This window comes from Taudactylus pleione, unplaced genomic scaffold, assembly GCF_031769625.1.
Source record: "Taudactylus pleione unplaced genomic scaffold, aTauple2 ptg000244l, whole genome shotgun sequence".
NCBI lineage: Eukaryota > Metazoa > Chordata > Amphibia > Anura > Myobatrachidae > Taudactylus > Taudactylus pleione.
The window spans coordinates 7,075,504-7,089,523 of NW_028284646.1; the positions used below are offsets into that span (position 1 = coordinate 7,075,504).

The 14,020-nt window shown below is 41.4% G+C and overlaps 1 protein-coding gene across 1 annotated transcript in view; it reads left to right on the forward strand.

Moving 5' to 3' along the window:
• CSMD1 (CUB and Sushi multiple domains 1) overlaps positions 1 to 14,020 on the forward strand; it is a 1,974,400-nt gene that overhangs the window by 1,326,115 nt on the left and 634,265 nt on the right. The window contains exon 10 of the mRNA XM_088479751.1: positions 6,447 to 6,568. Within this exon, the coding sequence (XP_088335877.1) occupies positions 6,447 to 6,568 (122 nt within the window). The remainder of the gene's footprint in view (positions 1 to 6,446; positions 6,569 to 14,020) is intronic.

The following is a 14,020-nucleotide window of genomic DNA, read 5'->3' on the forward strand; positions in this document are numbered from 1 at the left end:
ATGAAAATACAGGGTGACCCCTATGTTTTTCTTCCTCCTTATTTTCACAGCCAGGACCAGCTCACAGAGTCCAGTGCTGATTATGCTTTAGAGGATGACCCCATGTAATTTGTTTCCTTTTTTTGCCTTTCATTCACTTTCAACACACAGGTTTCTACTAAACAAGCTGCTGATGAGGCTAAACTCACTAGCCTTAAATAATTTTTTGCGAGTTTTTCTTACTAGTTTTGTTACATTTGTGCAAGTTGGGAAACAACTGGATGTCATATTTTGCTAGGGCGAGGATGAATGTGAGTTTCATGTGAGTTTGCATGTTCTCACACTCTATTACATATGACGACTGCAAACTTGCACATTTTTAGAACTTGGACTCTATTATGTTCCCCCCAAAGTGTCTTTGAGTTCCTTGTGAATATAATGCCTCCCAATTAAATGACTTTAAATTTAACTTTGGTAATTGTTCTATACTTCATTGTTGTTTAACTGTAGTGATTTAGGGCCTAGGAATTTAAATAGCTAAAATATATTTACAACAGCAAATATTGCATTTAGTTGAAAACGCCAACTCCTATAGGAAAAAATAAATAAAATTAAGACTTTTTTATTGCAAAATAATTTCCCTGTCATACAGTAGTTGATAATAAATATATTAAACATTTTATGTCCTTTGATAAACCACTGCTCTCATTATGTGAATGAGCATGGGTCATGCATAAATAGAAAACCATTGAGAAAACAAAATCTGAAAATCCTGTGATGAATTGGGTAAATTGGTGTGATATTGACTCCTTTAGGCCATATTTTTGCCTTTGACTCTCAAACAGAATAGACTGCACATTACCACTCAGAAGTGGTGTGGTGTAACAAACATGTTGAAAGGATCTATATATATCATACCATTTGGAATGGAGTATATCAGGAGCAGTATCAGTATAACTTCCAAAATCACTTGAGTTTCACGAATCATTGCAGAACAGAGTGGGTGATTCAGCTGCGGACAGATATGCTATCACAGCTGCTAACATGTTAGCTGTAATGCGCATATTACTGATAATCAGGAATCTGCGTGATCCCTGTCACTGTGTCTATAGCTGAATTATCCCCTCAATCACTCTGCAAACCAATTTTGAATACCATGTCTAGCAGGGTTGCTATCAGGGGGGGAATGCCAGGACTGGAGTCCCATTCCCAGACAGAGGGGATCCTGCCTGCAGTGGCACTGTGTGGCTGTGATCAATCTCCACTGCTGTTTGTAATCTCCATATGCTAATCTTTGCCAGGATCAAAGGTTGTGGAAAGATTATGCTGTTTGACACAGTCTGAATGTATTGAATGCTTACCTGCTCATGAGCCTGTCAGAGTGTGACAGTGTGCGTATGAAGCCAGACCCTCAACCCCAAAACCTGTGTAATTTAAGAGTGTCCCAGATTTATGAGATTGTGTAACAGTATGTGGCCCTGACAAAGTTCAAACCTAGGCAAAAACCTAATCCTGGTCAAACTACACCACCATACCAAATTTAATGGAGTTAGTTACAAAACTCTGGCTGTGGCTAAAGGACAAAAAGACAAACAGACACACACACACTTTCTCGCTTATTAGATGACCTCATATCAAAGTTAATGCATGAAATAAAAAAGGTGAGCTGTGAAGATTTTTTTAGCAACAAACACAATTCTCTACATATCACTCTTAACAATTCTACATTAGTTAATTCTGGCCACTGTACAAGTAGAGACACCATTGGTATTCTTTAAAAGAAGAAATTAGCATGGATGGGCAGTGATGCACACAGGGAAGATTTCCCCCTGACGGTTTGATTATTTTTCTTGACAATGGAGCCCAGTGAAATAAAAATTGCATAATTTAGGTCCTGCCCCTCCCTATATACCTACAAATGTCATGAAGTACCCTGCTCTCACCCCACAAGTGAGCTGCTGCATCTCTCTTCTAGGGGAAAGTATGTGGGGGGTGTAAGCCTAGCTCTAAAAATCATGAAAAACCATGAGTCTACCTTTTTGTGTTGACCATTTTAATGTTGATCTTTTAAAACTGTCGACATTTTAACCTTGTCTACCTAAGTTACTGTTGACCATTTATTTCGACCTAATGTGCCTGCTCACCTAATGACCCTGTCAACATATTGACTGTCGACCTTCTGGTGTCAACCTTTTAATTGTAGACCTACTTTTCCATCTGGATACCTGTGTGTGTATATCATATAATGTATGTGTGTGTTATATATGTGAATTTGACCCTGTTGGGGGAGCTTTTTGTAGTTTGTCTGAATTGATGAAACATTGGAAACATGTCCTTTTTTAATATATGCCAATTGGATATTTATGCTTAGTCTGATAGGCCAGCATGTGTGTCCTTCTCAACTTAATAAGATTACATGCTTCAGCATATTTTCTTTTTTTTTCTTCACTTGTGATTGTTCTGGATGACATTCTGGATCTGTCAACATGTCAACCATGTCAACCTTATTGTATGGTAACTTATTGGTTGTCGGTTGGTAGTCAACCTATTGTCCATGTTCATTGATATTCTGACTGTTGAACCTGTCAATATTCTGGTGCCGACATTCTGATGGTCGACCTTCTAAATGTCAATAAGTCATACCACACCCAAGTTGAACATTGACTAAATAAATTATTCTACATCTGCTCTAAATTATTAGTAACTCACAAAAACTGAGATGCAGGCTTCTTTCAATATGAAACTTTTAATGTTCTTTCTAATAATGGTAATTGATCATTAACTATTACTTTATTATTTCCTTCATCTTTCATATAATATGCTCACATATTGTGATATTTCAGTTGACTAAGATAATCTTCATATTTTTGTATTAGGTCTCTCTTACTCTTGCTAATAATATCCTTTATGTCCTCTCTATCCTTTTTCTCTGTTCTCTCACTCCTTTTCACTTGTTAGTGATTATTATATTGTTTCTCTTTCCTACTTGTTATTTACTGATTATTATATTTCACTTCACAACCGATTTCCATACTGTAACAATATCTATATAATAAAATCAACTGCTGATAAAAATTGTCATTATGTTGGAATGTAATGACAGTTGCTATGAACAATGACCCCATTTCCATTAACATAAATATGTATGCTTATTTTGTAGTTTATTTTATACATACAATTACACATGAACTCTGGATACTAATTTAAATTTCTGCACGGCGCTTCAATAAATGTTCCAGCCAGTATATTGATTTTTTTTAATTGTATCTGTTTTTAGTTCTTTTTTTCATACATTATGTTGTTAATTGAAGGGCCAATAACCTTTTGCTAATTAGCAATATTTTATTCCATTAGGAAAGGAAAGTAAGAAGACTTCCCTTTAACAACTTGAATTGAGATCTTGCTTCTGGCAGTAGTATCCAGCATACACTACTTTCTGTTCTAGTGCTGTCAATATTTACAATACATAATTACTGTGTTAATTTGATTCAATACATTTCTGTTTAAACTTTAAATATCAGCACAATGCACTAATAAATAAAAAGCGAGGATCGTTAAGGTGCAAATTTTTACTTTGCAGAAAGGTTTCAAATAAAACAGCTAGCCATCTTGTAGAAGTGGAGATTTATGGGCTTATTCTAAATTGAATATATGCCCATTTGCAGGGTGTATTGTGCATGTTTTCACTCTGCGCATGCTGTGGAGCCAAACATATGCAAGCAAGGGTAATGTAGAGTCGCACACGTTTTATTCACATCTCCACGTGTGACTGATGTGACATAACTGGATGACATTGGGGTATTCTTATAGGGGGCAAAGATCACTGAGGGTGTGTTGATGGAAAATTGGGTTGTGTAGAGTTGAGTTTAATTGTAAATAAAACTGTTTCCATGCATACTATTTGCACCATATATTGACTGATGCCATGGCGCATTGATGATGTAGCAAGCTAAATAGGGGTAGTTCAAACAGCAAGATGTATAGGGGCAAATATACATATTTATTTCCATGCATGCAATGCAGGACTACACATAGCTTTTTGTTTAACACTGCATCAGACCCTAAATTAATTGTGCCAATATTATATTAAAATTATCATCAACATTTTGCTTCAGAAATTTCACATACCATATCATATCCTAGTATTGTAATTCAAGATGATTTAGCAGTAATGGTAAATGCAGTATCAGAGGGAAAGAAACCCTAGGTATGGCAATAAATTAGGTGTTTATGGGAAAATTGGTATACTTCATTATTCCTCAGTCTCTTTGTTTATCTTGTATTTATTCTGAACAATTGTCACACAAAAGAGATTTGTAAAGAAAAATAATGTTCATATTTATTTAACCGTGGTAGCTGTTAACCTTGAGCAACTTCTATGGAGACGGATGGTTTAGGCACTAAAAACTGACAGAGCATTTCTTTGCATCTGCCAAGTGTCTACTCCGTATAGAGATTGCCTTTTCAATCATACAAGGAAAACTATCATTGTCGGAAAAACACTCTACAGAGCTGGAAAATGTATCTACAACCTTTTATAAACAAAAGTAGCAACAATCATTTACAGATTACCAGTTAGACCTGGAGGAAGGAAACTATAAGCAGAGCAAGGAAGTTACAGCAGCTTAATTGATCAATGAGAAAAAGTATGTTTTTACTGGACTGGCAGCTATGTACACGAGGTTCCCCAGGGACATGCATTGTAGTGAACAACACAACATGATACAAAATGTTTCGGGCTTAGAAAGGATAATTTCACCTCCCCTGAAAAAGCTGTTTTTAGTTTATTTATTTGATATAATTAAGACAAAAAAATTGCACCTGCGCTGCTCAATCCCCAGATTTGGTGGATTTTCCTCAATGCCATTAATGGCCCACAGCAGGAGACTTGGGTGTCCTGTTTTCAAAGTTTTAGTGGGTTTGTACTGTAGAAGCCACTCCCCATGTGTTTTCTATTCTGAGGAGTATAGGATTGGGGAACACCGGAAAGTATAATTTGCTTGTTAATCTTATCTCACCTAATTACACCCAAAATTAGATATTTAGTTATGGTTGAAACTATCTTTAATGTGAATGCCCTGATTTATTCAAACCTAAATACATCATAAATAAATATCATGAGAAATTGTACAATTAGTGCCTGATTCAAAGTTGCACGCAAGTCGTCAGCAAGTACGTGCATGGAAATAAATGCAGATCTTTGCCCATATGCCAAGCTGCACCAATGTGGCTGCAAAACTTCATTCATGTGCTTCTGAAAGTGGCCATTATAACTACCAGTGATCATCTACACCATCCTCTACCTGGTGCAATGGATCCATCAAAAATCTGTACAAATCTGCATAGCCCTCAATTCTGTCTACATACCTATTACACGTTCTCAGAACACTTACTTTACATATGAATGCACAGTTGCTGTTCAGTTATAAGCATTCAGCTTCAGCATTTACTGTAGCATGTATGCTTTCAGATGCATACAACTCTGAATTACCCACAGTAACTCATAGATGCATATGGTCAGCTCAGGAATATATCTATCCACAAAATATACAGTACTTGCACGCAACTCTTAATCAGTCCCTTAATCTATAAAAATAATTCACCATTTAGTGCAAATAATACATTTCCTTTATATAGATCCCTACATAATGATGACGTCAAACAAACTTTAGACAGTTAAGGTTTTATTATTCTTTATTAATATTTCTTTATATAGCACTAGCTGAAGTATCTGGCATTTCTCAGGTTTAAATCTCCAAGTTATGAAGCTTTATTATCTGATGTCATCCAAATCCATCCAGTGGAAGGCACAGGACCCCAACCACTCCATTAGGCATCCCAGACCAATTGCCACCCCTCTGTGAAGTTTTCACCCAAATCCATCCAGTGGAAGGCACAGGACCTCAACCACTTCATTAGGCATCCCAGACCAATTGCCACCCCTCTGTGAAGTTTTCACCCAAATCCATCCAGTGGAAGGACAGAACAGGCAACCCAGGTCAAAGTTCTGCCCAGCGTACACCAACAGGAGGTCCAACCAGGACCTCAACCCCCTAGTATGCCTTCTGGGATCCTATGTTACCACTCTATAATGTTTTTGTCCAAATTATCAGCATCTTAGGCATCAAAAATACTTAATTTAAAGTTGTTTAGTGTGTTTTTCCTGTCTTGCTTCATCATGTACTACAGTTAAATAATTATATTTTATGAAAAATAAGTTGAAATGGAGTGTAAGTTTAAAAATAATTATTTGTTTGAATTACAGTGTTACTATATGCTATGTTTCTGTTAATCATTCAACATTGTGTTTTTAACTTTTAAATATCTATTATTAAAATATAAATATATTAAATATATGAGATGATGCAGCAATGTACTGAATATGTTAAGAAAACTATATTAACTTCTGAAACATATTTTTCAACCTTAAAACAATTGTATTAATCACCATTTATTTTTTATTACAGCACGGACATGTGGTTCAAATCTCCAAGGTCCAGCCGGCATAATTACCTCACCTAATTATCCAGTTCAATATGAAGACAATGCACATTGTGTTTGGGTGGTAACAAGTATAGACCCAGACAAGGTATGCTCTATTTTTCTAATTGTGTTTTCAGCCTCCAATGTTTTCAGCCTCCTAATTGTGTTTTCAGCCTCCAATGTGCCAGTACTGTAATTATTTCTAAACAGGAGAAAGTAACCAATAGCAGCCTACCAGACATTGGGTCTCATTCAGACCCGGTCGCAAGCGCCGATGCGCTCGCAACCGGGTCGATGGTAAGCCCTGCGCAGTGGCCGCACAAGCCCGGGAGTGAGTGAGAAACTCTCTCACTCCGGAGCTCTCTACAAAAGGGGCGGCTGTCGATGTTGATCGACAGCTCACCCCATTTTGTAGGCTGGCTGGGGGTGTGGTTTCCAAAATGGAGGCGTTCCTTAAGGAACACCTACCATTTTGTGGGCGGCCGCACTGACATCATCAGTGATGTCAGTGGGGAGTTTCCTGCTTGATCAGAGCAGGAAGCTTCCTGGGGCTTGCGATTGCCGAGACCCAACCCTACGGTCTCGTCGCAAGCCCCGATGGTCGTGATGGTGAACACCATCGCGACCATCAACCTGGTCGGTCGCTTAGCTGTGGGTGGTAATCCACAGCTTAGCTAGCGACCAGGAGGCCGCACTAAAAAAAAGGAAGCGGCCGCCCTCATTCACAGAGAGCGATCGCTTCTTGCGACCACCTCTGAATGAGGGCCATTGTCACTAAGGATTCTGGATTCTAACCTCTATACACCCCTGCCTATACCTTCTAATATCCTGCCTATAAACCTCTAAGGATGACGCTATTTTGCGTACGCAGTTATACAGTAAATAAAGACTCCAGACCTAGAACCTGTGGTTCCAAAGCACAAAGTATTATTCAAGTAAAAGTACAGTCAGTTACACGCTAGTTATAAGTACTATTTAGCGCAAAGGAATTATACAGACCCAAGTACAGTTATACATATGCAGCACTCTGGACCAGATGTAGGCATCAGCAAGAAACCCCTCGTCAATCAGCATTCAGCATGAAGACTCGAAACCCAGGGTCAGAGCACACAGTTTGTTGCTAATACCATTGGTCCTAAAGGAGAGGGCATATGTTAAAAGGAATCTATCAGGTTGGTTCAAATAGACACAGTCCAGCCCAATAACTGGTGGTCTCTGGTTTCCCGCCTCATGCAAATCCTAACAGTTGGTCATATAATATACATTTTGTTGCTTGAAGTCTCTGCTGTCCATAAGTTGAGAATGCATGTTGCGATCTCTACATCGATGTTACCAGAATACTGTTGAGAGAGTACGCATCAGTACAATACCAAACATGACTTACTTATCACGTATAAAACCTTAGTTGCAACATAATCTTTATTTCATAGCAATTATAGTAAATGTGCATACTTGAATCTTATACCTTAAAGCTTATGGAACCTTGTATGTGAATATGTAATGTGTGAGTTTATGGGGTTTGATGTAAAGATGCCAGTTAGGTTTATCTGATTTGGGGCAGATGTGCACGCATGCAGCTAATAAACAGCGTTCACATGCAGGATATTGTGCATTCGCTACTGAGCATCATGTTAGCAGCTTAACTGTGCCTAATGTGCGGTGTTCATGCATGAGATTCCATACACATATATATATGGGTATACATATTGTGATAGGATCACTGGTAAAGTGGTCTGTGGCAGGTACATTTGTCGCAGATTCCTGTCATTATGTGTTTTAAACCCCCAGGAGAAAGTCTGCAGTGTAGCAGGCTTGAGTTTTGGCTTTTTGAAAAGCCGGTTTGGGACCTGGGGGTTGTGGGTGAGAGGAGAGGGAGGGCTCCATCCACGGCCACTCCAGGTTTTGGTTCTCGCAGCCTGGTAACAGGCTTGTTAGTTTTCCACCTGAGAGTGGCCAATATAAGCCTAGTGTGTTGAGGGCTGATTGTCTCACCTGGGAGAGCAGACAGGGAGTTTTCTCAGAGACACTTGAAAACCTAACTGTGAGTGTTGTGCTGTGCCTTTTGTTGCTGGTGAGGGCATTAGGCCCTGCCAGGTTCTGGTAGTGAGGGAACCACCTGTGAAGTTAGTGCCCCGACAGGGCTAGGATTTTTGTTTATGTTTTCTTTTTGTTATTTCTGACATTGTACAATAAAGACTGGCACCGACCAGCTTGTACTTGCATCCAGACTGGTGTGCTGCTTCCCTGCTGCTGTGTGTGTGTGTAAGGAAGGAGTCCTCTACCCAGGAGAGTGACCCCCTAACCTAACTGTGTCACAATATGGTGGAGAAAGCGGGCACCCACACACACTGAAGTTGCAGCGAGAGGAAAACTTTCCGTTTCAAAATTAAAGGGACAGACAACCAATTTGTGAGTGTGGAAATAACGCTGTGTCCTTGGAGTCCCATAGAGGAGGCATCAGCCCATGCTCAGAGAGGCAAGGTTCAGCTTCCAACCTACACCCCAGGACAAAATGGAGGACATTACTAAAGCCTTGCTCCAAGCTACAGCAGCTCAGCAGAAATCTACCAGGGCTCTGCAGGAATCCAACAGGGTGCAACTGTTGGCCTTGGAGACAGCCCAGAGGCAACAACAGGTTGCCATCGAGGAAACCCACCAGGCCTTAGCGGAAAACAGCCAGGCCATAAAAGAGGTGGTACAGCACCTGGTCGCCCGGCCCAGAGATGTTAATACTGGTCCTCCCACCACCACTCACTCCGTACGAGCCAGTCACTTCCTCCAAAAGATGACTTCAGGCGATGATGTGGAGGCCTATCTCGCCGCATTTGAAAGAACGGCCGAAAGGGAGAGTTGGCCCCAGGAGCAGTGGGCAAGTCTGGTGGCACCTTTTTTGTCTGGGGAGCCACAAAAGGCCTATTTTGACTTATGCCTGGCTGATGCCAAGGACTATAAAAAACTAAAACAGGAGATCCTAACTCGCTTGGGAGTCACCACCTTTGTTCGTGCCCAACGGATCCACCGCTGGGAGTTCCATATGGACAAGCCTCCACGTTCGCAGATGCATGACCTCGTCCATCTGTTCTCAAAATGGCTACAGCCCGAGACGCTGACGGGACCACAGATCGTGGAAAGGGTTGTGATGGACCGGTACCTGCGATCCTTACCTGCGACTCTGCGCAAGTGGGTGAGCCATACAGACCCTAAGTCCGTGGACCAGTTGGTCGAGCTGGTGGAGAGGTACGTGGCGGCTGAGGAGCTGATGAGTATGCCCCACTGAGCCCCGATAGTGCACCGGCAAACTCCCACAGACACTGGTAAGACTGTTCCAGGGGAGAAGGGTGCTGGGCGGTGGAATGTACCTAAAACTGAGGGTGTAGAACCTGGAGACAGGCCTGCCAGGCCAGGAAGGTTCTTGCCCCGTAAACGAATAGACATTAATATGACTCAGTGTTTCCGATGTGGTGACTTCGGCCATATTGCCGCTAATTGTTCACTTACAACTGAACCTATGCAATGCGATACTGCTCATGTCTACCGCAGGGGGTCTTTCTTTGCACAGACAGCCTGTACGGCTGACCGGCAGGCTGAGACTGATAAGCACATGTGTGTACTCACTGTAGATGGCAACCGAGTAGAGGCACTGTTAGATTCTAGTAGCTTGGTGACACTTATGAAAGCTGAGCTGGTGAACCCCTTGAGGCATACAGGGAAAACTGTTGGTGTGACCTGCATACATGGGGATACTCAATATTATGTTACTGCCTAGGTGAACATCGAGACACCATGTGGTTCTGCTATAGTTTCTGTGGGTTTGGTGCATGGTCTGATGTACGATACAATATTGGAGAGAGACTTTGCTCACTTCTGGAAGTTGTGGGAAAGCCGTTTTGTTCCAGAAGTGAACAACCCCGATCCATTTGAGAAGGTTGTCAATGTAGTGGAGAAGGGAGTTTCTTCTGAGTCAGAGTTATTCCCTTTTTCTACTATGATTGGCGAACTAGAGAATGCGGCGCGTGATGGTGGCCCGCCAACTGATGTGCCTCCCACTGAGGTGGGAAGTGTTGTTGGGCCAGTTGATCATCTGCCTGATTTAGAGGTCAGAAGAGAGGTCTTTGCCGTGGAGCAGTTGAATGACCCTACTTTGGTAAAAGCCAGGGAGAATGTAAAAGTAGTTGATGGTAAACCCGTAGACCCTGATAGTCCTTTGTCCTATCCCCACATGGCAATGTGTCAGGATTGGTTATATCAGGTGACTAAGAAGGGGGAAGATGTTGTGGAACAACTAATAGTTCCCAAAGCCTACAGAAGAACAGTGTTGGATCTGGCCCATGGTCATATAACGGCAGGCCATCTAGTGGCAGAGAAAACCACTGAGTGAATAATGCAGAGGATTTTCTGGCCCGGGCTTCATAAAGAGGTATCTGACTTTTGTGCATCCTGCCCTGAGTGTCAGTATCATGCTCCCAGGCCACATTTTAAGGGTCCACTAGTTCCATTGCCTATTATAGAGGTTCCGATAGTGAGAGAGCACCTGGAACAGGCTCAACAGGCACAGCAGAGGGTATACAACCGCAATGCTCAGTTACGCAGCTTTGCTCCTGGGGACAGAGTGTTAGTGTTGGTTACCACGGTGGAAAATAAACTTTTGGCTAAATGGCAAGGGCCCTTTGAAATCTTAGAAAGAGTTGGACAGGTCAATTACAAAGTTTACCAGCCGGGGAAAAGAAAGCCAGAACAGGTATACTATATAAATCTGTTAAAGCCCTGGAAAAATAGAACGGTACCGTCGGCCGTCCGAGCCCCTCCAGTAAATCCAGGGCCCTTAGTTCCCGAAGTGACAGTGGCAAAAACCCTGTCGGCAATTCAACAACGAGAGGTCAAGGAGTTTCTGGTCAGAAATAGGGTGCTGTTCTCTGACGTACCTGGGAAAACCTCGGTCATTAAACATGACATCATCACTGACCCAGGGGTTAAAGTTAATCTAAAGCCCTATAGGTTACCAGAAGCACCAAGAGAATCGGTGTCCAAAGAAATTAAAAATATGATAGAGTTAAGGGTTATTGAAGTATCACATAGTGAATGGTCAAGTCCCATTTTGTTGATTCCAAAGTCCGACGGGCGTGTGCGTTTCAGCAATGACTTCCGAAAGTTGAACAGGGTTTCAAAATTCAATGCCTACCCGATGCCACAGTGGGGAAGGAGGCGTTGGCCATAGAGTGGGCGTTAGGGGCCTGTTGTCTAAAGCAGACGCGTTGTCACGCATTCATTGTTTGGGGGCTTCAATTGTTCCGCCCCACAGGTCGAAACAAAGGGGGGGGATATGTGATAGGATCACTGGTAAAGTGGTCTGTGGCAGGTACATTTGTCCCAGATTCCTGTCATTATGTGTTTTAAACCCCCAGGAGAAAGTCTGCAGTGTAGCAGGCTTGAGTTTCGGCTTTTTGAAAAGCCGGTTTGGGTCCTGGGGGTTGTGGGTGAGAGGATAGGGAGGGCTCCATCCACGGCCACTCCAGGTTTTGGTTCTCGCAGCCTGGTAACAGGCTTGTTAGTTTTCCACCTGAGAGTGGCCAATAAGCCTAGTGTGTTTAGGGCTGATTGTCTCACCTGGGAGAGCAGACAGGGAGTTTTCTCAGAGACACTTGAAAACCTAACTGTGAGTGTTGTGCTGTGCCTTTTGTTGCTGGTGAGGGCATTAGGCCCTGCCAGGTTCTGGTAGTGAGGGAACCACCTGTGAAGTTAGTGCCCCGACAGGGCTAGGATTTATGTTTATGTTTTCTTTTTGTTATTTCTGACATTGTACAATAAAGACTGGCGCCGATCAGCTTGTACTTGCATCCAGACTGGTGTACTGCTTCCCTGCTGCTGTGTGTGTGTGTAAGGAAGGAGTCCTCTACCCAGGAGAGGGACCCCCTAACCTAACTGTGTCACAATATATATATACACACATATATATATATATATATATATATATATATACACACACACACATGTCTCATTCCTTATTTACAGTTTCAAACTGTAATGCAAATGTGTTACCCCCAGCTGTGAAGCCGGGGGCCATTCTGTCTGGGTGTGGGACGAAAACCTGTTTAGGATTCAGACAAATTCAATTGTGTAGATCAATGCCTGGGTTATATTACAATTGCTACAACTATACTTGCCTACATACAGGGATTCCCAATATGTATGTAAAACACTCACAGTATTCTGATGCATTGTCTATTCTATTTACTTTTCTCAGGGGCTGTATTTCTAGTTGTTTTTGGTAGGTCATCAAAAACATTGCCATCTGTACTTAGCTCGTGAGTTGTAACTTAAAATGGCGCTGGTCGCAAAGTGGCATCTTGCAGATTCTTGTTTCTAAAATGGAGTCTAGCTGCCATTCGCAAGATGGCGTCACACAAGCCAATTTCTACGCTGATTCCATCTCAGCCACTAATCCATCTTCGACAGTCCACCCTTTGACAGCGAACAACATGCTATCAGATCCTGATTAAAATTAATTTAGGCATACATTTATATATATTACTTAATGTTATTAGGGGATCGCACAAGGTGGTTCTTAATCCATCAATAATGTGTCTCTAGGAGGGGACATAAAACTACCATTATATGCACACCGCGGACCTTGGGAGATCATGTGAAAGATGTGGGGATGCACCAGTCCTACAAAGGAAGTTTTGATGGGGAATTAGGGACTTACATTATTTGAGGTGTTTTAAAATAACATTTTTATAATACTTTTTATGCACATCTAAATATAATACATTATATGATGGTATTTGTAGTTCAGGGTTGTAATGCAGTTCTACATTTACCTCAGTATTCATATGGGTACTACTAACCACCATCATAATTTCGCTCTTCCGATTTACCTTATTTTTACATTTTCCACACTTCAACACATTAGGAACACACTTGACAAATATGCCAAGTACTATGATGACAACCAATATAAGGATCAGGAGTTTACCTATGCTTGCAATCATTTCCTGGACCCACTCCACTAGACTTGAGAACCACTTCACGGGGTTCAACCATGACACCCATTCCTCTACCTTTTCCTCTACTTCAGTCACTGAAGCATTATGGTTCTTATGAAATTCCCATTTTAGCTGTAGAATTTCATCCATCTTCCGGTCTAACACCTACTTGGGGTCACTTGTGTTATTAGTAATATATGTGCAGCACTTTACTCCAAACTGGGTGTCCAAAGTTACGCAATACCCTCCAGTGACAGCTGTTAAATAATTTAACACTAGTCTGTGTTGCACCAGTTTTTTCTTGTACGCTTGCAATTCCCTACCTGTATACCTGAAGGTGTCATCACACATCTCAGTGATATTATCTATCAATTTTGCAAGATCTTGGATATATTTAAAATTTAGTGTACTCCGAGCGATCCTGGTGGGATCCAATGCTACTAAAACTTGAAAGCCAGTTGTCTCACTAATTAACTGAGTGGCTTTATGCACGTCACCAGGTATCATATTTTGTTTGCCTCTGTGTTTATACTGCATGTGAAGATATGGTGATGGTGTGTTTTTATGAATACCAA